The sequence below is a fragment of the Sminthopsis crassicaudata genome, chromosome 5 (assembly GCF_048593235.1).
Source record: "Sminthopsis crassicaudata isolate SCR6 chromosome 5, ASM4859323v1, whole genome shotgun sequence".
NCBI classification, from domain to species: domain Eukaryota; kingdom Metazoa; phylum Chordata; class Mammalia; order Dasyuromorphia; family Dasyuridae; genus Sminthopsis; species Sminthopsis crassicaudata.
This window is the reverse complement of record NC_133621.1, coordinates 80,955,600-80,981,365: the sequence shown is the minus strand read 5'-3', so window position 1 is coordinate 80,981,365 and position 25,766 is coordinate 80,955,600. Positions and strand designations below refer to the sequence as shown.

At 32.5% G+C, this 25,766-nt stretch overlaps 1 protein-coding gene across 3 annotated transcripts in view; it reads left to right on the top strand.

Annotated features, from left to right (window-relative positions):
- The window catches only part of DYNC2I1 (dynein 2 intermediate chain 1), an 81,001-nt gene extending 57,668 nt beyond the window's left edge, over positions 1-23,333 (top strand). For all 3 annotated transcript variants that reach the window (XM_074267297.1, XM_074267295.1, XM_074267298.1), the window contains 8 exons: positions 3,232-3,345; positions 3,435-3,496; positions 4,386-4,437; positions 10,522-10,582; positions 14,007-14,106; positions 15,065-15,196; positions 17,133-17,356; positions 22,690-23,333. In XM_074267297.1, the coding sequence (XP_074123398.1) occupies positions 3,232-3,345; positions 3,435-3,496; positions 4,386-4,437; positions 10,522-10,582; positions 14,007-14,106; positions 15,065-15,196; positions 17,133-17,356; positions 22,690-22,861 (917 nt within the window). In that variant the 3' untranslated portion in view covers positions 22,862-23,333. The remainder of the gene's footprint in view (positions 1-3,231; positions 3,346-3,434; positions 3,497-4,385; positions 4,438-10,521; positions 10,583-14,006; positions 14,107-15,064; positions 15,197-17,132; positions 17,357-22,689) is intronic.
- The last annotated feature ends 2,433 nt before the right edge of the window (positions 23,334-25,766 follow it).

Sequence of the window (25,766 nt, the reverse complement as noted above, 5' to 3'; positions counted from 1 at the left end):
TCAAATATATTGATTTGTTTACATTTTTGTCTAGAACACTTGATATCTCCTTCACCCTCTCTCTGTCAGTATGCTCAGTTATTCATCATCTTTCTAAAGGGAGAGTAGTTGAGTTCCCTGAACTCATTTCCTGTAGCCAGTAATTCCATTCTGCTTCAGGTGCCAGCTAGGATGATTAACTTTTGACTGCACTGAAACGTCTGTAAATCCAGGATAATCAACTCTGAAATTCTTTCATATCACAATCTCCTGTACTACCTCTTGCAGATCCTTATTCCTACGCCTGTTTTTTGCCCTCATTATGACCTTTAAAATTACTTTATTTTTCCATATTGTTCCATTTACTCAATGTTATTTTGGCTTCCCTTTCTTTTCTACTCTGCTTTAACTTAATGACCAACCATTTCAGTATTGTTTTGTTTTCCATATTTGAATTCTTGTCTCCTTGACCTTTTATTCTTTTTGATTCAGTTTTTGAGCAGCTAAAAGCTATTGGAAGAAATGATAGAACATTGTAGACTAGACCCACTACAAATTTATACTATATAATACAAATTGGCTTGCATGGCAATCCTATGTTTTAGCTCTGTGGACATTCACCACAACAGCTCTTTAAAATATTTAAAATGCAAGCTGCCTTGGAAGCTTCCTGACAACCTCATTTCTGTGTCACATATATTTTTGTTTTTTCAGGCTCTATCAGAGTATCTTGCCTGTAGTAGGCATTTAATAAATGTTTCTCAAATAAAATAAAAAAAATTGTCTCAAATGCCCTTGTGCTTGATACTTTACTAAAATCTTCATGTCCCTCAAAAGCTTACAAAGATTAAGTATTAAATTTATTTGGTCAACATGATTTTAAACAACATTAGTGAATATAATGGTAAAATTAGGCTGGTAGAGGGAAAATGTTGGAAATCATTAATCCAGTGGAATTAAATGAAATAATGTTTTGCTAAAATGAAATTAATATTAAACAAGCATTCACTTACAGCTAAGTGAGCCAGTGGCTAGAGTTGGTGGACTTGGAGCCAAGGAAATCAGAGTTAAAAATCCTGCTTTAGATTTTCATTATCTTTGAAACCCTGAGCAGCTCAAGTAACCGGTCTCAATCTCAGTCTCCAAGCAACTTCATAGGGTTGTGAAAATCAATTTAGATAACATGTTTTACAAACCTTAACATGCTATATTAATGCTATATTCACGCTGGTAGATGCTGAGGTTTCAAAGACAAAAATAAATAGTGTCTGGCCAAAAGTAACTTACATTTTATTGGGAAAACCTCTTCTGTGTATATAAATAAATGCCCCATTTAAAAAAAAAAGTAATTTCTGGAGAAAAGCCCCCATGTAGGGAAGGGTGCTTGACCTAAGGTCAGAGGAACACTGGATATTTTTTTTTTTTTGAGGGAATTATCTAGTTTATTCAAACTTCCCACTAATTTTTTTTTATTATTATATATATATATTTTATAATATTATCCCTTGTATTCATTTTTCCAAATTACCCCCCCTCCCTCTATTCCCTCCCCCCGACGACAGGCAATACCATACATTTTACATGTGTTACAATATAGTCTAGGTACAATACATGTGGAACACTGGATATTTAAAGAAGTAGAGTTGAAGAGAGAATGCATTTCTGGGATAGAGAACAACCTGTGAAAAACTCTCAAAATAGGCATAATTGTCATGTATGAGGAAAACTAAATAACCATGTTTGACCGGGTTCTTAAGTGGGATTAATATGTAATGAGAAAAAAAACGTTAACTGGAGCCACTTGTGAAAGGCTTTAAATTACAAAGAAAGGAGTTTATATTTTATCCTAGAGGCAACAGGTAACCCCTCAAGTTTTTAGAACAGCAGGACGACATATTCAGATCCATCCTTTAAGAATATCATTATTTGCAGTTGTGTGGAGAATCGATTGGAATAGTGAGAAACTTGATCTGGTAAAGCAATTGGGCCTCTATTGCAGGAGTTCAGTAAGAGGACTGGAGTTACATGATGAAAAAATACAATCCACCTCCAGAGAGAGAACGATGGAGTCTGATTGCAAATTCAAGTATATATTTTTCTCTCTCTCTTTTTACAGTATGGCTAATATGGAAATGTTTTGCATGATTTCACATGTATAACTGTATAACTGATATCATTTTGCTTGTCTTTTCAATGGATGGTGCAAGGATGAGAGGGAGGGAGAGAATCTGGAAAGCAATTCTAAAAGAATGTTAAAAAGTTTTTTAAAAAAGGAGTTGAGCTATTAGAGGAAAATTTGGAAGTTAAGAATATGTGTGGATTTTGAGGGTAAAATAATGGGTTCAGAGTATGTTTAATTTGAGGTGCCTGTGGGACTTTCACTTGAAAGTGTTTAATTGACCACTGGAGAAGTGACTCTGAAATTGAGAGACTAAGGTTGTATGAATAGACCTGGGAATAATCTGCTTAGAGAGAATAATTGAACTGGTGGGAGTTGACAAGATTTCTGACAAAAAAGTGAAGAGTTAACCCAAGATAGTGTGTTGTGATATACTCACACTTGAGTGGAACCTGGATGATGATCCAGCAAAAGAGACAGAATGAACAAATAGAGAAGTCAGAAGAGAATAAATAGTATCAAGAGTACTCAGAGAAAAGACAGTTTCCAAAAGAAGAATGTGGTCCATATTGTCAACTACAATGTGTAGAGGACAAGAAATTTAAGAATCCAGAAAAGAATTGTCATCAGAGTTGTCAATTAAGGAAGTAGACCAAAGTTAGGAATAGTCAGAAAAGAAAGCATTTGGAAAAGCCGTTGCATATAGACACAGATAATTAGAGAAGAATAAAAAGATTCTCATAGTGCAATGAAAATTAGATAAACTGTATTTGCAATGGCTATGATAAACTTGATTGTAGGATTTATATCAGGACAGTTTACAGGAGAGTTGTTGTGGTTGATGGGGATAATTCAAGATTGGAGATTATATATGATTTAATATGACAAGGATGGGAGGGGTACTAATGGCAGGCAGTATAAAATTGAGTTGGTTAAAACTATAAATATCAAGACTAGGAAAGGAGGAAAGTAATTCCAAAGCATCAAATATAATCCTTATAAGGTTTTTATGATGTAAAATTTGACCTTGTTTCCACATTTTAGAAACAAATTATTTTCCATTTCTATATTATAATGTGAGTGCAAATGTGAAAGTTCAAAAAAGTAATGATTGTTTTGTTTTTAAACCATAGATGGTGTTCTTACTCCAGTAAACCACAGAAGTCCTGTTCAATCAATAGAACCTGTTTCAACATCTGTCTATAAAAAACAAAACTTTGTGCTCTCACCTTTCTCTAATCAAGAAGGTTTGTGAATTGCAATTCCAAATAAATATAGTAAATACATTTCTATTTCTAAATAATTGGTGTTCATGTTCCTTTTATATTTCATTTAGAAATATCTGGTTTGTCATTCCACATTGCTTCATTGGATGAAAATGGAATTCTTAATATATGGGTAAGTAAAGAAATTAATATTTGCCTTCAAACGAAAATAATGAAGAAATATTTCACATCATTAAAATGAGCAGTTACCTCCTCTCTGTTTCTGTTTTTATCTCTCTAAATTTTTTAAAGAAGCCCACAACTTAAAAACATAAATTGGTCATGTTAGGTCTTCTCTCTTAAACAGGACATTTTGTGCAAAATTATAGACATTTCCTTGGAAAATATTGTTTACTCTTTTTCCTTCTTTTCTTTCTCCTGCTGCTACTGCTGTTTATTCTCCTATGACTACTGTTTTGTTTTGTTACTTTATTACTATTTCATTTTGTTACTTTAAAGCATTGTGTCTTGAAATTGTAAGGATCAGACTAGGTGATCAAAAGTCATGTGAGTCAGTGATAAAATATACCAATATAGTTTCTATCTTTGAATTCTGAAGTTTTGGCCCTTGGTGATTATGAATATTATGAGATCAGTAACAGAAATAGAAAAATATGGCTTATAGACTAGAAGGAAGTTGATTGATTTTGAACTTGAGGTTTTCTTGGCATCTTGATTTGGAAATATCCTAAAGTTGGAATTAAGGATCATCTGCATAGAAGTGATATTTCAAGCCAAAGAAGTGAATGAGCTTATAGAGGGAACAAATGTAGAGAGTGAAGACAATAAAAAAGAAGAATAAGTAATAATATTCATAGCTGGTGTTTATATAACATTTTTAGATTTGAAAAGTATTTTGCATATGTTAACTCAAGTTAAGAATGTTATATGGAGTCTCAATAATTTTAGTTTTTCTCTCTGTATTTTTGTCACTGTTAAATTTAGTCAAAGCAACTTGGTGTAGTAAAGTTTTGCTTAGTTTGTTTTATAATTATTATTGATCACGGATTTTCTAATTTTAGGTGGTGGTTGAACTATCAAAAGCGGATTTTGCAGGTTCCCAAAGTGATCTAGGTAACTACAAAATATAAAAGAACAATTATGATCATGGATACTTAAAAAAAAACTTACATGAGAAATGAAAAAAAGTTGTAAGTTATTTTGAAATAATGTGTTTTCAGGGAATATATCATTGTAATACAGTAGAACTAGCCAATTGAAAAGTTTATAAGTATTTTGTTGTATTTCATTGAGTTTACTAGTAGTGTATGAATAACACTTTGTTTGAGCTAATCTAACTTAGGAATGAGGCATTAGGTTTGCATGGTAGTGGTGTTGGGTTTGGAGTTAGAAGGACCTCAGTTCAAAATCCCACATCAGCCATTTTCTTATCTATGTGACTGTAGGCAAGGCATTTGAACTTTATCAGTTTCTTCACCTAAAAAATGAGGTTAATAATAATGTCAAACTCACAGAGTTGTTTTGAGGATCAAATTGTATATAATACATGTAAAGACCTATGCAAATTGTAAAGCACTTTATAAAATGCCAATTATGAATATAGTTTTTAGTTAACAGCAATAATCCTATTTGTCCCTATTGTTATTTATTGTTATAAATTCGTCCCTATTTAGTAGTATTTTCCTAAGGTAGAGGAAATCCATACTTTCTGATAGAACAGGAAACTACCTTTTTTCCTTAAAGATGAAAAATAATCTTGTGCTTGTTACTACAAAGTAGGAGTTTCAGAACTTTATTTTCTAGTTAGAACTTTATTTTCTAACAAGTTTTCATGATTCTTACTAATTTTAGTTTCTCTAAAGAAAAATTCAAGAATTATTTTTTAAAAATAATTTTTATTATATATTTTTTATAATATTATCCCTTGTATTCATTTTTCCAAATTATCCCCCCCTCCCTCTACTCCCTCCCCCCGATGACAGGCAATCCCATACATTTTACATGTGTTACATATAGTCTAGGTACAATACATGTGTGTAAATACCATTTTCTTGTTGCACCATAAGCATTAGATTCCGAAGGTACATGTAACCTGGGCAGACAGATATTAGTGCTAACAATTTACATTCACTTCCCATTGTTTCTTCTCTGGGTGTAGCTACCTCTGTCCATCATTGATCAACTGGAAGTGAGTTGGCTCTTCTTTATGTTGAAGATTTCCACTTCCATCAGAATACATCCTCATACAGTATTGTTGTTGAAGTGTATAGTGATCTTCTGGTTCTGCTCATTTCACTCAGCATCAGTTGATTTAAGTCTCTCCAAGCCTCTCTGTATTCCTCCTGCTGGTCATTTCTTACAGAGCAATAATATTCCATAACCTTCATATACCATAATTTACCCAACCATTCTCCAATTGATGGACATCCATTCATCTTCCAGTTTCTAGCTACAACAAAAAGAGCTGCCACAAACATTTTTGCACATATATGTCTCTTTCTGCTTCAAGAACTATTTTCACCCATATGAAAGAGTGTTCCAAATCACTACTGATCAGAGAGATGCAAATTAAGACAACTCTGAGATACCATTACACACCTGTCAGATTGGCTAAGATGACAGGAACAAATAATGATGAATGTTGGAGGGGATGTGGGAAAACTGGGACATTGATACATTGTTGGTGGAGTTGTGAAAGAATCCAACCATTCTGGAGAGCAATTTGGAACTATGCCCAAAAAGTTATCAAACTGTGCATACCCTTTGACCCAGCAGTGCTACTACTGGGCTTATATCCCAAAGAAATACTAAAGAGCGGAAAGAGACCTGTATGTGCCAAAATGTTTGTGGCAGCTCTTTTTGTTGTAGCTAGAAACTGGAAGATGAATGGATGTCCATCAGTTGGAGAATGGATGGGTAAATTATGGTATATGAAGGTTATGGAATATTATTGCTCTGTAAGAAATGACCAGCAGGAGGAATACAGAGAGGCTTGGAGAGACTTAAATCAACTGATGCTGAGTGAAATGAGCAGAACCAGAAGATCACTGTATACTTCAACAACAATATTGTATGAGGATGTATTCTGATGGAAGTGGAAATCTTCAACATAAAGAAGAGCCAACTCACTTCCAGTTGATCAATGATGGACAGAGAAGAAACAATGGGAAGTGAATGTAAATTGTTAGCACTAATATCTGTCTGCCCAGGTTACATGTACCTTCGGAATCTAATGCTTATGGTGCAAAAAGAAAATGGTATTTACACACATGTATTGTATCTAGGTTATATTGTAACACATGTAAAATGTATGGGACTGCCTGTCATCGGGGGGAGGGAGTAGAGGAAGGGGGGGATAATTTGGAAAAATGAATACAAGGGATAATATTATAAAAATATATAATAAAAAAAAAGAAAAATTCAAGGTCATTTAATATATTAGATCAAAAATGAGTTCTCGCAAAACTTGTCAAATTCCAAACAACAATCTCCAATATCACCATAGTAAATATACCATTTATTTGAGTGCTATAATTAAATGTAATTAATTAGAGTTCTACTGAATTAAGAGTTTGAATTAAATCTCAATTCTTCTAGAGTTCTAGAATTTTAACTGGGAATCTAAATGAAGGAAATAATAGTAAACTAAATCATATTAAAGACTAAATGCTATTATGTTATCTCAAAATGATTTGACCAATATTATTTGGTCTCCATTTCTTAGCTCATTTTTTACTTTGTGACTTATAGTAGTAATATGAATCTGAAATAATGAAAGGTGTATCTCCAACCAAGGATAATATTTATAGTCAAAATTTCCTAAACTCTGGCTTTACTTTTACTGTTTCTTCATGGAAACATCTAATTATCAATAAGAAGATTTAGTTTAGTTTTTTTTTTTTTTAGAATTTTTTTTCACAGTATATATGCATGAGTAATTTTTTTTATAATATTATCCCTTGTATTCATTTTTCCAAATTATCCCCCCCTTTCCTGCATTCCCTCCCCCCGATGACAGGCAATCCCATACATTTTACATGTGTTACAATAAAACCTAGATACAATATATGTGTGTAAATACCATTTTCTTGTTGCACATTAAGTATTAGATTCCGAAGGTGTAAGTAACCTGGGTAGATAGACAGTAGTGCTAACAATTTACATTCACTTCCCAGTGTTCCTTCTCTGGGTGTAGTTGTTTCTGTCCATCATTGATCAACTGGAAGTGGGTTGGATCAAGAAGATTTAGTTTAATAGTAGTGACTTAGACCTACCATAGGTATCTAGAAAATACAGTAATGCCTTCCACATCTCGACTTGCCCCATTTTGTTATATTGTGAGTTGGTTAAGAAATTAAATGGGAATTTTTGGAGAGTTTTGTAGAAGTTATAAAAAACATGCAAAGCCCAGCAAGATAATACAAAAAAAAGTTTAGAAAGTCAAAAATGCATAATATGAATATACACATATAATATTATATAACACAAAAATATTTTATCTTTTAATACTATAATAATTCATACTTCTTCTCTGGTACAAAGAAAGGCCAAAAAAATTTACACAGATTTCCCAAATCACAGCGACACTACACTTCCAATCCCCCCAACAATGTTAAAGGGATAATTGTACTGATAAATATTATAGAGTCTTGATCTGGGGGCTGAAGACATTAAAGAAATCAATTTTTTTTCCATTATTGCTAACCACTGAAGACAAGAAGTTCAGAAGTGAATAGTAATGCAAAAGCTTAGAATGAGCTGGCAGAGAAACTAATGGCAACAATAAGGGTTTTTTTTTTCCTTTTTTTTTTTTTTTTTCCCCTTGATGGTTGTTGGCCACATTGGGGAAGAGAGGAAAATAAAAGGAAGCATTAGGTGCTTAGAATAGATAGAACAAGAATCATTGGCAACAGAAAGGAGGCACTTACTTTATTTTGCTTCTGTTTTCTCTGCCATAGAGGATGATCTTTGGACTGGAAAGGAGAAACCAAAAAAAAAAAAAAAAAAAAAAAAAATCAGGGAGTTGATACCCAAGATAGATAAAGAGATAATGGAAGAGATTATCTAGTTGGCTTTGATGATGATAGTCAAATTATCAGAACCCAGATGAACTTTATCCGAGGTTACTGAAAACATTAATCAGTGTGATTGCTGTATTTCTATCAGTAGTCTTTGAAAGATTAGGAGAATGTGAAAAGTGCTATAGGATTGGTGAAGGGTAAATTCCCCATTTTCAAAATAGGAAGAAGGTAGTCTGTGTGCTATAAGATTTTACTCTTGATTCCTGAAAAAGTCTAGAATATGTTATTAAGGAATGGTTAATTAACATTTCACAGATGCTCACAGAGCAGGAGAATGGCTTCATGAAGAGAGGGTCATATCACATTAACACTTTTTTTTTTAAACAAAGTTTATAAATCAGGAGAATGTTTAACTATTCTTGTGGAAGTGATGGAGAGATGTGGGCTAGATCATATGTCAAATTAGGTGGATTCACAAATGATGAAATAGCTAGACCTAAGGAGTAGCCCACAAATTAATTGAGCTTCTCCAGGGAAGTGCTCTAGTATTCTCTGCTTGGCTGTACATAGTTTAACATTTTTATCAGAGATGAAGCTGTGGAAGGGACTTTTGATATTGTGACAAGCGCAATATGAGCTTTATATAGGCTATGCTGGCTTTCCTTTAAGAGGACAAAGATGCTGTCCTTGGGATCTGGTTGGTCCTTTTGTCTAAGGCTTGAATGTTGATATGTTTTCTTTTGTCAGAACACATCTAGAATATTGTATTCAGTTTTGGGTGTCACATTTTATGATACAAATAGATAAGCCAAAGGAAGAGGGAGAGCAGCTGGGCTGAGGAAGACCCCTACTTTCATGCTATATAAGAATCAACTAGAAGATTTGGGAGTGTTTGGTCCAAAAAAGAGAAGATTTGGATGAACAGGAAGAGGAACATAATTGTTTTTTTCCAAAGGTCAAATAACCTGTCACAGAACTAGGAACAATGGATCTGGAAGTTGGAAAGGGATAAGTTTAAACTTAAAGTGGGGAAATATTTCTGGGCAATTATAGCTCTCCAAGAGTGGAATGAACATCCCTCAGAATATTAAAAAGGCTTTCCTTTGTTGGAGGTCTCCAAGTAAAGATTAGATATGGGCTATGTTGGAGAGAAAACACATTTTTGGTGATTGTCCAAACTTCTGTAAAATAGTAGTTTCTTTCTCTTTTTCTTTATCTTTTAAAATTTGTTTTTTCTTAATAATTAATTTAGTATTTTTATATTTTTATATTTCCTTAATTTCTGAAAATAGTTCTATATTCAATCAAGTGTACTTCAGGAATGTTTCATCACTAATTTAATTTAGAGCAATATAACAAGATTCAAAATAACTTTATTAAAGCATAAGGAATTTTGACATGACAAATTCTTAAGTTTAGAGTAGAGATGTAGTTTGAATTATTGTGAAAGTAGTTTTACATGCCTTAAGTTGTAAAATTGCTGATAGACTACCTGAAATATTTTGAATATAATTTCTACTAAGAGCATAGTATTCTTTTAAAGGTATGCTCTCACTCTCAATGAGGAATAGTGAACACTTTTTAATCAGGAAAAAAAAATCATCATTTTAGACTATTTCTTCATGTGATGTTGGTAAAATGTAATTTCTAATGAGCTGAAAACAGCTTGCTTTTAATAAAGGGGAGGGGGAATTCCTCAGTTAATATTTCCAAGTCATTGTTAGAACCTTTGTGCAAAGTGTAAGAAAATAGTTCAACAAACTCCAAGTGGTATTTCATTTTTGAGCCAGATTAGGGGTCCAAAATTGCTCAAGAAAATGTTTTGCTAAAGATTATTTATGGAAAAACAAATTTGAAATATTACATTACTCATCTTTTCATGTTGCTTATCAACAATGTATTCAATGGGAATATATACTTATAGATTTAATTTAAACAGACTATACAAAGTCAAAGTACACATTATAAATTTAACATGCTTATTAGTTATAAATTAAATATTATTTGTTCTGCTTGTAAGTATGACTTACATCAGTTTAATTAAATTGATTTGTACTTTGTCATCATTTTCTAACATAAGACATGTAAGTAATAACAAGAGATTTATTTTATTTTAAAAAGTTCTTTAATTACCACCTGTACAAATAGAATAACTTGATTTTGGTCTATTTTTTAGGTTTAATACCAGGAGGGAAGATAAAGCTGGTGCACAGTTCTACAATTCAGTTGAATAGCAGGTAAATCATTTATATCATGTTTAACATGCTAAAAATAATATCTTTTATCTTATTAGAGTTCCTTAAACATAAGATAGAAATAAAATATTACATTTAGAAATTTATACATGATGAACTTTGGCAACCATTATAGTCTTTGTATTATGAAAAGGACGATTGGTAAGAAACATATGTTTTTAGGGAAATTTCTAAAGAATTGATGATTTTGTACTGAAGGCATTCTTAATCTTTTTTTGTGTGTCATGAATCTTTTTGGCAGGCTAGTGATGCCTGTTCTACCCTTCTCAAAATAATGGTTTTATGTGTATAAAATGATACATATACATAGGCAAAAGAAACAAGTTATATTGAAAGAATTATCAAAATATTAAAAAACCACAACCAAAATTCAGACTTTCAGGTCAAAAATCCCTGCCATAGGATAGAGATCTACTTTTGTAGATAATTTTTGTTTTATTTATATTCTAAATCTGTTTAAAATGGTGGCACTGATAATTGTGGAAATTGTGGAACTATATATAAAAGAATTGCACATGTTTAACATATATTGGTTACTTGCCATCTGAGGGAGGAAGTAGGAGGAAGGGAGGGAAAAAATTTGGAACACAAGGTTTTGCAAGAGTGAATGTTGAAAATTATGTATGCAAATGTTTTGAAAATAAAAAGTTTTAATAATAAAAAAACAAAATAAAATAAGCTATGGCAATATATCAAATATCCGTGATTTTTTTAATGAGGGAACTACCTCCATCAATAAAGATTGCAGCCTGTCTGTAATTTAATAAATGAGTTTTAGAAAAGTGCCTGAAGATTAGAGAAACTACTTGATTTGTCTGTGGTAGCACAGTATCAAAAGAGAAATTTGGATTCCAGTCTTCCTGACTTGATATCCAGCACTCCATCATGCTATCTGGCCCTTATTTAGATAACATATGATACTGAAGTTAAATTATCCTTTAAACAATTCAGTTTCTAGAAGCAGAATATAATATTTATGTGAAACTTTTATTAGCCTGGGAACTAATCCAGAAATAAAAATTCTTCTTTCTGCATGTATAAATCCTTCTTGCCATATTCTAACTCAAAAATTGAGCAGATTTCATGAGAACTTTATCTTGTATGTGACATCTATTTTATATTACTTTTTTTTAAAAATCTTCTAACTGTATCACTTTACATTTTGAAAACAGGAATTAATTGTTATATCTTTATTGTGCCAATATTTTCCTTCAGAAATTAGTTCTGTGATTATCAAAATCCCATAGTTTTGAAGACACCAATATCACATACTTATTTTATCCCTTATCTTATTGGAAAACCCTCTAACATCCTTATTATAGAAAATTCTCACTCTTGGTTTTAAATAGATACTATATATTATTTTTTAGGAAAGCTCCATTTATCTTTCTATACCTTGTGCTGTTTTTTTTTCTTTAAAAAAAGGAATGGATATGGCATTTTGTCAGAAGCTTTTCTTGCATCTATTGTAATAATTATTTGATTTTTTGTTTTGTTATTAATATATCCAGTTATGCTTTTAATGTCTCTAATATTGAACCAGCTCTAAATTCCTGGAGTAAATCCAGCTTGGTCATAGTGTTGATCTTTGTAGCATATTACTGTAGTTTCCTTGGTAATATTTTAATAAAATTTTTAAAAATTAATATTCATTAGAGAAATTGATATCTTTTTTTAATTTTGACTGTCTTTGGCTTAGATAGAAAAACCATATTTGTGTCATAGAATTTCATAAGGTCCTTTGCCTATTTTTTAAAGTAGTTTATATAGTATTAGAATCAATTGTTCTTTAAATGTTTGGTAGACTTCTTGTAAGTCCATCCGGTCCTGGTTTGTCCAGAGAAAGAACTGAAACTGAAAAAAAAACCAAAACCCAGAAAGAATCTGAATGCAGATCAAAGCATACTTAAAAAAAAAATTATCCTTTTTTTTTTTTGGTCTGTATTCTTTTATAGTCTATTAAGGAAATATATTTTACATGAATGTACAGGTGTGTTCTATATCATATCTCTTGTCTTCTCAAAGAGAGGGGAGGAAAGGGAGGGAAAAAACTTGGAACCAACAATTTTCTAAAATAAAAAAATAAATAAAATAATAAATAATAAATGCAATAATAAAATAAATAAATAAAAATAAAAATTGTTTTTACATATAATTGGAAAAAATGTAAACAATTGTAAAAAGACAAATGAGAATGTTTGGAACTGCTACTATGGAGAATGGAATAGTGAGTTGAATAGTAGTAGAATGATTTCCTTGATTTATTGAAAGTTAAAATGAAAGCACAAAAATTGGTAGTGATTTGTCCAAGACTACACATAGTAAATTTCAGAGGGAGAGTTTGAACCCACATCTTTTGACTCCAGAACAAGTGTTCTTTCATATCTAGTTCAACCTTCTTGACTTCACAGGTGAGGAAACTAAGTCTTAGTGATGTGAAGGAACTTACTTGAGATCATTCAGCTAGTTAGTGACACAATAGGATTTAGCTCCAAACCCTTTGGATTTAGGATTAGAGCTCATTCATTCATTCATTCTTTATTTTATCAACCATTTATTGAGTATTCACTATGTGCCTCAGGTGCTGGGAATATAAAGACAAAAAAGAGACCAAGTACATTGGGCCTTCTTTTATTTTTTCCAATTTTAAAAAATAATATGGACTGTATCTGGGTTTGTAAATTATCATCAAAGAAAATGTATGAATTCTTACTTCTGTTTGAGTCCAACGAGTTTGGATGATTCCTACAGAGAAACATTCAACTAATTGTTCTTGCCCTAGAATGCTATCTGTATTTCACATTATATTTTTTTTCTTTTTGCCTAGTGCCTTTTGACTTTTTCTCATTAGATATAGAACCATAGTTAATTTCTAGTCTTCCCTTAAAAGAGAACATCTCCAACTCCTGCTATATATTAAACAAGGAGCCACATCTGTGACTTCTTCCCATAGCTGTGTCCATTAGCAGGCAAGATCAAGGCATCGACCTTATATGGAAAGCATTTCAGTTAAGTGAGCTATTAGGGTACCATCAACCACTTTTATTTATCATTTGTTTTACTCTTATAATATTCATGTTAAAGACAGACAATATTTTTTCATTTTGTAGATAGAAAAATTGAAGTAGGAAGTAAATTGATATGTGAAAGGTGATTATCACATAGTTTTACTTTGATTTGAACTTCTTTTAGCTTTTCCTTCAGTATTATATCAGAAAGCAAATAGGCTAATTTCCAAAATGGAAAATAAGCAGTTTCCTCTTGTGTAATCTAACTATGAAACAAATGTCTATGCCAAATATTTAATGCAGTATTAATTCTATTTATATATATACATATATATATGTATATGTCCTTGAGATTTTAAAAGACATTCTCAAATTGCTTTTCTATTGTATTTTCTTAGCTTTCCCCCTAAAGTTAACACAAGTTTGAAGCCCATGCAGACACTTATTGTTAAGTTTTTGCCTTCAGATCCTAATCGTTTCATTATTGGTACAGATATGGTAAGTAATAGTTAAAATTTCCTTCTATAACTAATTCCTTTCATTTCCCAGAATTTTCCCAAAATATCTTTAAAAATCATTCTATATTTTGGTGTGAGTCAATAAATTATTTTTCCTTAAAAACTTAATGTGCTAACTATTCCCAGAATAGAATGTATAGATCTAGAATTTATTTGAATTCAGGATCACTGGGGACTGATGAAATCAAGGAAGAGGTCTTAGATAAGAGAAAGGTGTCATGACCAGGACCCTTATTTAAGTCCTCAATATCTTTTGCCTATATTATTTCAAGAGCCTCCTAACTATTTTTCCCAACTCAAGTCTCTGCCTATTCCCGTCTGTTCTCCAAAGCTGTCAGCATGATTTTCTAAAAGTGCAGATCTGACTATATAATACACCACAAACTCCAGGGAACTCTCTTTTTTACTTCTGGAATAAAAAAACTACATTTTCTGGCATTTAAAGCTCTGCAAACCTTGGCCCTATTTGACTTTTCCAGCCTTATTATACATGATTCTTTCAAGCCTAACTGTTTCTCATTTTATCTATAACCTTTGCATTGATCATCACTCATGCTCACAATGCACTTCCAACTCATGTCTGCTTCTTAGAATCCTGTTGTACTTCTTGAAGACTTCCCTTAAACCTCATTTGTTACAGGAGGCCTTTCTTATTCTCCTCTCAGATCTTTAAGTGCCTCTCCACACCTCAGAAAAATTACCTTGTATTTGTGTTATACAACCTTGTATATGTTTAGATATGTACATGTTGTCTTCCGTGTTAGAATGTAAATCTTCAGATTGGGAATCATTTTGACTTTTTAAAATCACCAGTGCTTAATACAGTGCCTGATGTGTAATAGGTTCTAATAAATGTTTTTTGATTGAATGATTGGAATATTTATCTAACCACTTCTGTCTACTTTAGATATCTATCATCAATTTCTTCATATTAATAGGGTGTTATAAGTCATGGGGCAAGACATGATTCGAAAGTGTCTCCAAAACTTTTCAAACCCCAACAACGTGAAGAAAGGCCAGTGAAAGTTAATGTGATTGACTTTTCACCATTTGGAGAACCAATGTTTTTGGTATGAAAGTTTCTTTTTTTTAATGTATTATTCATACTTGATCTGTTTGGGGAGCATGATCGTTGCAAAGATTTATATGTAAAATATTGCATATGCAAACATTATGCTTGTTATTTGAACAAATAGAATGTTAATAATTTGAATATGTCAGGGGAATGGTGAAATTTTTTTAAAAAAAATTAGTAACTTTTATGTAAAAAAGATGAAGATCTGTGTTACTGCTTCATTGTGGGAGGGAGAAAGTTCTTGAAGGCTGCGATAGACCAGGGGTCAGCTTTGGCAGGGCTTTACTAAGCTGCCAAGAGCCTGGACTATTGCTGAATGACTATAAGCCATATGAGTATCAGTCAAAAGGTGCTGTCATTATCAGAAAATTGGCTCTCAGACACTTAAAATTCTTAAATTAAATTCATAAAAATTACCTTCTAAGGCTTGGAATGAATAGAGATTTACATTGGCAAAGGAAGTCACAGATCCTTGTAGTTTTAAAATACACTATATAATTAAATGTACAATGTTATGTTCTGTGAAATTTTTCCTTCATTATCTCTTGCAAAGCAATAAAATTGCTTTTTGATTGTCCCTTCTTCCTTTAGTTTTTTACTACTTGTAATGTCTTAATTACATTTGTAGTTTAAAATAGTTTATAATAAATAGCAGCTCATGCTTTTCTGTACTCCTCCAGCTAATTTTAATCCCTTTCTCCAATTTTGCTGTCCAGTTACAAGAATTGTGTTCTAAGAAATAGTAAGATTGGGTGACTAGTAAATTTCTTGATCCCAACAAAATGTATAATCACTCCAAATGTTGCATTGGTATATTAATAATAGTTTTTGCCCTTGGAGATAAAACAAATAACTTATCTCTTTAAGTAAAGCCTTCCTTATTCAGCACTTTGTTATATATGCCCTCAAAATCTGTAACCTAAAATTTAGAGAATTACAAAGGACATGAGAACAACCAAAAAAGTAATAATAATGATCTAATACTCCTGTTCCTATTTAAATAATCAAGAATATAAATGAATAATAATAATTATTATATTTTGATTAAATTCCAAATTTGTTATTGTTATTGGGATAGAACAACCTTAATTCAATAGGAAAAATTTAAAGACTTTTATTTCTTTTTTTTGAACAAGTTAGCTAATATTCATAATTACCTCTCAGTGCATGTGCCAAGCTATATTCTGTGAAGGTTATAAATTAAAAAAAAACAACAACAACCAACCACAAATTATTCTAAAATATCCTAAAAAAAAAAGCAATGAGATTTTTTTTTTGAGATGAGAATCACAGTAGTGTTAAAACAATTTTCATTCAACCTTAGCTATTAGGTGATAAATGAGATCACAGATTTGCTTAAATTATCTGAGAGTTATAGTAATCAAACAATTGTTGAATTTTTAAATTTTGTCAATACTCAATAGCTTACCTTTTCCGAATCATTATATTTTCTTTTCTAAATGTTAGAAATGTTTAAAGATTTGGTTTTAGTTATTGTATATATTCTCCTTTGGGAAATGATTTTTTGGAAATAAAATTATGAAATCAATTATATATTTTTCCAAGGGGCATTTGATTTATGTTATATTGGTCAAAAGAATCATAATTCCTTGGTTTAAGCTAAGTTTAATTCATTTTGAAAGTGTGAGAATTAATAAGTTAGTGGATTTTGCTTCTGTGGAGATTTTTACTTAGGTTATATAAGTAGTAAGTGGGTAGAACAAATTTGTGACCATAAAAATAGCTGGCTGTTCTTTTGTATCCAAAGAGATAATGTTAGTAACCTATATGATAATATTTGATAGTTCAACTATTATTAACAATTAACATCTATTTTAATGGTGTGGTTTATTTATCTTTGCTTAGCCTAATTATTTACTTTCTCTTTGCTTAGCCTACTTATTTACTTTCTTCCCCTTTCTGTATTACAGGCTGGCTGTTCAGATGGAAGCATTAGATTACATCAGCTAAATTCTGAATATCCAATTTGTCAGTGGAATGATACCACAAATGGCCAGGCAATTATTGCCTTAAAGTGGACTCAGACAAGACCTGCTGTGTTTTTGGTCCAGGATGACATTTCTAATATTTACATTTGGGACTTATTAGAAAATGATCTGGGACCTGTAGCCAAACAACTCATCTCCCCAGATAAGTAAGTCAGATAAAATTTGTAATGGATTGTTAGAAGTATTTCTTTGCATAAGATGATTGATGGTCAATTTGTGATCCAATGATTTTTCCTTCTCTATCTCAATTGATATGAGACCACTTAGGCCACATCAGAATATTATAGATTCTGAAACACTGCCTATTAGTATATATCACACCCTACAACTTTCCCACCTCTTTAAAAAATTATTGTTCATATTTGGTTAAATCCCAGGTTATTTGGATATTAGACTCATACTTAATACCCAAGAATTGAAACCAGTACATCTAAGAGCAAAATCAATTAAAGAGCATAAATTAAATCTCACCTTTTGAAGAATTTATAAGCATCCACTATTCCCTAGTTATTTAGTGGATGTAGGATTTAACAGTAGGGATACAGCAAACTTCTCTGGGTATTCCTTTTGAAAGATAAAATGTATCTATGCCATATAAGTATTCTTTCAATCTCTGAATAGCTTTAGTGTATCTATTATTTCATTTACTTGACATATTTTGTGATGCTTTAATTGCCACTTAATTTCAGAGTCTATTATTATCATTCCCTTACTTTTAAGCTTTTTATAGGATTATTACAGAACCAATGACTATTCTAGAATGATGACTTTTTTTACTTCTATAAAGGAGTCAGTAATAAGATGACAAGCTCTAAGAAGTCATCTGGTTGAACACCCTCTTTTTACAGATAAAGAAAAGAGGCCTAGGGAACTTAAGTGACTCATCTTACCAACGTCATCAAGGTAGTAAATAGTAAGAGTTTGGATTCAGACCTACATCCTCTGACTCCAAATTCAGCATTATTTTCAGAGCATCATCATTTGTCAAGTAAGCTAACTTGAAAGGCAAATTTTTTTATATTTATTAACTAATTATAATCAAAGTAATTTGCAAGATAATTTTTAATATTGTGGGCTACTAAGACAATTGCTACTCAAAAGTGGAACAGCTGAGAAATATGAAGATAGAGGGAGACTTTTAACATTATTAAGAGAGAAGAGGAAGATGGGTTATATCTTACATAATTGGAAGCTATACATTGCAAGATACCCCAAGTATATTTTGTTATTTGCATTGAGTCATTGGCAGGAGGTTACTAATTACTACTTAAAGACAGTTAATCGACCTTGCCTCAGTTTGGAGAAAGTCTAGGAAGACTATTAGAAGTAAATCAAACCTCTTAGGGACCTTCTTAGGGAGGTGAGCAGGCAAGTTTCCAAAACAGTTTTACATGTCAATTGGCAAAAAGTAAACAATAAGAGCAACAGCAAATATGAAGTAAGTGCTATGTATTTAAAAATTGCACATTAGTTTTTTTTATAGAAAAGAGGGAAAAATTAAAGGTTCCCTTATAAAATGGGTAAAGGTATTCAAGGTAAAAGACAAAAAAGAAAGAATCTGAGAAAACACAAGAGATTCTTGACTTCTACCACATTTATGAAGTTGGAGATACAATTAGCAGAAACTTTTTTTTTGTTGTTTGTAGATGGGAAAGCAAGTCTATGGATCTGTGATTGTTGATGTTCTCTTGGTTATATTTTTAGTAATAATGACTTGGTTTTATTAATTAATAATTCCATATTTTTCACTAAAGATTATATTTTTATTTTCAGGGAATAATAAATGTTCAATTATTTAGAATAAATACTGTATGTATAACATATTCAGGATAGCTGTTCTCTGGTTTCAAAAACAATAGAACAGAGGAACATTACGTAAATTGAAGAAGGGATTTGGTTTAGCCATAAAGGAAGAACTCCTAGTCTTTAGGATGTTTGATAATAGAATCAGTTAACAGTGGTAATTGGAGAATATCTCTTTTTTTGTAGCTTTTAAAAATATATCAAATATTGTTGGCATATTCAGCGAGATTGACACTATGGCTACTAGACCACCATTTTAATTCAGATAGAATATGATAGCTAAATAGTATTTTTACTCTAATGCTATATTATAACCTGTTTTTATATTTTTAATTGTGACTTCATGGATTATAGGTTTAATATTACTAGTTTAATATCCATTTAAATAATTTAATCTTCCCCATTTTGATCCATAAATAGTATATTTTATTACTCTTACTGCATCACAGTATCAATGTCTCAGCCTTTCTGCCATGAAAACTCAGTGTTAATCAGCCATTAACTAATGTTGCCATATTTGTAATGATTAATTTTTATCTGCAGTTGATATCAGTAATTAAATAACAGGTCACCATAGTGTACCTGTTTTATATAATTACTAGAAATGATTGTCTAGAACTACCTTTTACCCTACTATATATCATAAATAATGACTATACTTTTATTTATCTTTTCCAATTTTCCTGATCCATCTGCATCAGGACACCTGACGAACATTCTTATATCTTAAATCCAACTTCTTTCTAGTTACCTTATTTATACTCTTTATCTTCCTCACATTAATCACATTAATTACTAGATGTGCTACGTTGGGAATAGATTGAATTTTCCTGACAAACATCAAGTCCCCCAAATTTTATGAATGTCTTCCTATGTCTGTCTTTGCAGAAGGGCTCCTCACTGTGCAGTGATCTTTTGGTCTGACATTCCAATTTTTCCACCTTCTAGCTCCAAATTACCTTTCCTGTCTGGTCAGTGTCCTGTGGGTGTTTACACTCCAATTCAGTGGATTCTATCAAATATAATTGTCTTCTCCTTGCAAGACTGTTTCCTGGGCCTTGAGCCTTCAGAGAAAAAACCAAAATCTTCCTTGTCTCCTCAAGGGGTTTGCATTTTTGTGAGGCTGGAGTGGGGACACAAGATGTGAACAAATAAGGAAATACAAGATGTGAAGATTGAATGAACACTGACAATGAGGGGAGTCAGAAAGAGCTTTATAGAGAAGAGGGTACTGAGGTGAGCCCTAAAAAAAGCTTAGATTTCTCAAAGTCAGAGGGTCAGAGGTGGTGTATGCTAGGTAGGAGAAAGGAGGAATAGTCTGGAAATAGAAGATGGAATGGAAAGGCAAATTTGGGCTGTGAACACAAAATAAGTGAAGGAGAAATGTGAAATGACTGGAAAGACAAGTTGGAGCTAGATTTGAGAGCTTTAAGTGAAAGGCTGAAGAGCATATATTTTATCCTAAAGGATCTATGAGAAGAGTCATTAAAAATCTTTAGTGAAGTAGTGGCTTAGACAGACCCATGTCTTAGGGATATTAATATAATGCCCAGATGGAAGATGGATTGGAGAAAGGAAAGAATTAAAATAGAGAAATCAGGAGACTGTTAAAATATTCCAGTGAGAGATGATGAAAACCTGAAGTGTAGGGTAAGTGACATGGTCTATGAATGGGGAGAAAGAGGTCCAAGAAAATGTGGTAGCTCAAGATGGGGTGAAATGGTTAAAAGAACATTTATTAAATATGGGGGAGATCTGGACATGTTTCTCAGGGAAGGGATCAGTATATAAGATTGGAGATGTGAGAAAGGAAAAACATGGTTAAAGACAGAATCCAAGGCAAAGGGTCTCTTCTTCTATAGGGATCAGCAAGGAGGAGAAACTTAAGAAATTACATAGAAGCTTGCTTATATTGAATAGACTCCATTTTTAAGTAAAGTAGGTGCACAAAGCGGAAGAAAGTGAAGGTGATGGCAAAGGTGGCTTGAGAAAAGAAGAGGTTGGAAACCTGTCAGTCCGGGAAATATGAGAGTCAGGCAACATTGGCCAATCTGGATTGCTCAGCTTTATTCATACATGTTTTGTTCTTTACTTCCCCTGTGCTTTTTCTAATACTACTTATGCAATTCCACCCTGCACTTTCAACATATTGACATCCTCCCAGCTGTACCTAAGTATCCTGCCTGGAAAGCTATAGCATTTGGTTTGTATCATATTCATGTCACCCACAGCATCATAGAATTTGGATTGGATTTGAAACTGAAAGGGACCTTCGAGTCCATAAAGATTAACCTCATTTTGCAGAGGAGGAAATTGAAGTCCAGAAAAGGAAAGCAGCATGTTCAAGGTTATACAGCTAAGTAATAGAGCTGAGATTTGAACTTGGATCTCCAGATCTAATACATTTTCCTAAATATTACTTGAAGGTGAGGGAAACAGCAGATCACAATAGTATAAATATTTTTGTTCTGTACTTTGTTGAGAATTAATCCTTCAATGCCTGAGGATAGCTTTAATCTATATGATAACTCCTCCTTCAGGGCACAGAATTAATCTATGCTATTCAGTTCAATTCAGCAAGAGTTTATTAGCATCTAGTATCTAAGGCATCAAAAGACTTGCGGATTCAAAACTACCTCTGCCTTTGGACATTATATATATAGGAACATACAATATACATGTCTTTAAGATAATATGTGCCAAGTTAAGAAGGGAGAAAGCTTTAGCAATTGGACAAGCTTCACCAAGGAGATGACAACAGAAAAATGCAGATCTGGAAAGACATTTTCATTGTAAACAAATTCATTTCTGGTTTAGGTTAATCCTGGGCAAGTCAGCTATTTTTGGTTTACTTTTCGTATTTTGGATACCTAGAAGGGAATTGTTGTGTTCTCTCCATACCTAGACAGATTAGAGAGGAAAAGATCACCTTTTTCCAGTAGTGCAGGGAGGAAGGAAAAGGGATTTCAGAGCTGTCCAGAAATCTTATACCTTCTCTTGCAATTTTCAAGTTTTCAAACTAGTGACTCCTGTGCCAGGAAATATTTTGTCTCTTGGTGGATCTGTTCGTTTGAATATTATTTTTCTTTTTAATATGCAAGCATGCCTTTTGATTTGGAGGAATATAGAAACCATTTTGCATGATGCAAATTCACATGAAACAAAAGTTCATCAGTAAAACTATTTTTATCCTTGCATGAGTAATAAAAGAAATATCTTCTATAAATGTTTTGTTTTATATTCATACATTATGTATGAACTTGTATTATCTAGTTTTAAATCTTTTCACTTATTTTTTTAAAATAAGTTTTTCAGGGTTATATATGAGATATAATGGAAAGAGGTCTGGACTGAATTTGGAATAAGATGAACATTGTTTGATTTCTGGCTCTTAAGATACTCCATTTTTTGTGGCCTAAATATCCTGATATGTAGACTCAGGAGAGTTGACCTCCAAGGTCCTTTCATTGCCAAATCTGTGATCTTTATGAAGTAAAGAAAAAGCAGAAGTGATAAAGGGTATCTATTCAAAATATGACTTATAGTTGTGGATGGAGGCAGGGGAACATAAAGTAATCCAATTTGATAGAAATGTAGTGTCAGTCAACAATAATAACAACAAATGTGTGTCTCCTTATAATTGATTTGGCTGTAAATAAATGTTTTCTCACTTTAGGCTCATAGCTGCAACAGTCATGGGTGATCCAGAAAAGACAAACAGATTCCTTGGTCTGGCACTGGCCAGAACATCTGGGATGATTGAAATCCAGTACCTAAAGAAGAAATGGGCATCACCCAAGAAGGAAGAACAGAAGAAACTGCGTTTGCTTTTGCAGGATGTCCTCTAGAAATGGGGGAAAAATGGAAAAACAAGGGATTCATAAAAGATGAGCTTACCCAGAGAATTTTTATTCAATGATTAAAATGCATTAGGTATTACTAAGGGGTATATACTTTAATAGCTAATACATCTATATGCATGTATATTTCTGTAAATAGAATATATATACATATATATATTGTATATAATTCATTTTACTATTGACTACAGCATTTCTACTAAAATCAATATTTTTGAACAGGAAAAGAAATGACACTTTCATATCTATTGAACTTAAAAGAAAATACATATTATAGTCATTCTCAACGTGTTGAAGAATCTTTGTATATATATTTTTCAGAATAGTTCTAAAATATGATCATCAGATTTATCACTGGTTTTTAAATCATCTACCATGAATTTTAATGGACTATTTTCTTATTCACACAAAAATATCTATGTCTATCCAAATTAAAAGCAGTTCTGCTGTTGAAATTTTCTTTGCTAGTATGTTTTTTTTTTTTTCCCCCAAAAAAGTCCTGTCTCATTTTTGGTTACCATTTTAGCAGCATTTATCCAGTCTTGTATTATTAAGTACCCTGTTAAAAAGAAAATTTAAAGTAGAAAAAAATCTGAGAGTAATAGGCTTTTCCCAATATGAAAACTGGAATAAAGGACATTAGAGATTATGTAGTTTAATTTTTTCACTTGACAGATAAAGTATACCCAAGAAGACCTACTAAAGCTTATATGATCAGCCATGTAGAATCCTGCTCAGCCCATTGCTCTTTCTATTATATCCAGCAATTCTTGGCTAATAACTCTTCCAAGTCACATGAAAAAGTGAACATTTAGAAGCATTTCTTTCTTTTGTGGACTGTGAAAAAAGTACATATGTCCCTTTAGAATAAATTCAACAAGAAAAATAGATAAAAATTAGTCAATAGACAATTCATGTGGGAGCTGTCATTATTAGTTCCACTCTTGATAAAATGTAGCCATAGAATTTTTCTATTTGGAAGGGAATTTTGCAATCATTTAGTCTAACTTTTTTTCCCGAATTCAAAAATGCTTTCTGCAACCCTGCCATAGCTTTCTATCTTCTCCTTAAACATTTTCAGTGATGGCCATATTAGTTCCTCACTTTATAAGAATTTCATTGTTATATTCCTCAAAATACTAGAATAAGGGGCAGCCAAGTAACGCAGTGGATAGAGCACCAGCCCTGAAGTTAGGAGGACCCGAGTTCAAATCTGGTCTCAGACACGTAACACTTCCTGGCTGTGTGACCCTGGGCAAGTCACTTAACCCCAATTGCCTAAAAATAATATTAGTGTTAGGTCCTTACTAAGTGCTAATGAGATAATGAGATATTAGGTTCTTAGTAAGTGCTAAGTCTGTACTTAACAATTCTCTAGTTCTGGTCTTTATTGGGAGTTTAACCCCTTCGAACTCCTGGGGAGGAGCTTGGATGCTTAGGAGGAACAAGTTCATTGGTTGAAGTAATTTTTTCCAGAAGCCCTTGCGTTATCCCACACCCATTTTCTGGGAGGATAAAAAAGGGCGGCACTGGAGAGATTGAGAGTCTTGTCTGGGCCAGATTTAAGGCGGCTCTCCAGAGGAAGAAGTTTCTCCTCTAGACCAGAGAGCGATCGGCAGTCTCTGGAGACAACAGAACATTACATATTAGAATAAAAGTTCTTTATTACATTGAGTTAAAAATCTACTTTACTATACTGCATCATGAACCTGTTGGTTTTAGTGCTGTACTTTGTATGCTTTCAAATATTTGAAGTTACCTGCCAAGCATCTTTAAAGTTTTCTCCTCTCTAAATATCCTAGTTTCTTCTTTATAAATCATATAGCATGGTACCCATATCATTCATGATACTAGGTTACTCTTCTTTAGATACACTGTAATTTGTTAGTCCTCTAAAATGTATAGAATACTGTATTCCATATCTAGCCTTGATATTAATTTAACTATACTTTCCTGGATCAGGAGGTATGGTTCAAGCTAAAAAAATTTTTCTCTTTTATTGATGTCTTTTGTTCTTACATCACTTTAATTTCTCAATATATCCTCCTCTCCTCTGCAACTTAACTCATAACTGTGTTAAATTCTCTGGATTGTCCCACTCACCTTGGTGTCACAGTATCTTTGGGGAGTAACTATCCTAGATTTCAGGATATTCTCTGGATCTCCACTCCTAAAGCTATAATTCACAAGCCCTCAGAAGTTTACTTTTAGTAGTCAGACAATGGAATTAGCTTAAAGCAAGGTGTTTATTGAAATGGCAGAGTAAGAATTAGTAACTACATAACATTCCTTCCACAAACCCAGGGTGCATTCTTCCACAGATATTTTGTCAGTGGTAAGAATGTGTGTTTATACATTAGAGAGATAGAGAAACTCCTGATGGCCAGGGTATTCCTAATGCCCTAGGACTCCAAATGTCTTATTGGTGTTTCCTAGCTGCTTTCTGCTGGAAACATCGTTGCTGGAGACATTGCTCCATTTGTTTCCCTGGGCTTCCTTCTATATTTTACAGGTACCTCCCAGACTTGAATCTCACTTAGGAGCAGCATCTCTTTTTGGTCTGCACTGTAAAAAGCCAAACTGCCATGACTGATGACAGTGGGGAAGAGAGGGGAAATCTCTCCTACCCTCTATGTGAGACAGTGAACTCAAAATCTGAGACTGTCAGAGTAAGAAAAGCAAAAAGGGGTTTATTACTATCTCAGGAGAAAGGGCAATTCCCAATAGACAGTGTCAATAGAGCAGTGCAAAGTACAAACTGCAGGAACAAAGGATTATATGAACCGTAATCAGAAACCCCCACCCCACCCATTGGCTGGAGGGTTCTGATTTGCTCAGAAACTAAATATGGACCCCAGAACACACTTTACTGTATTAGTTACTTAAATGCTAA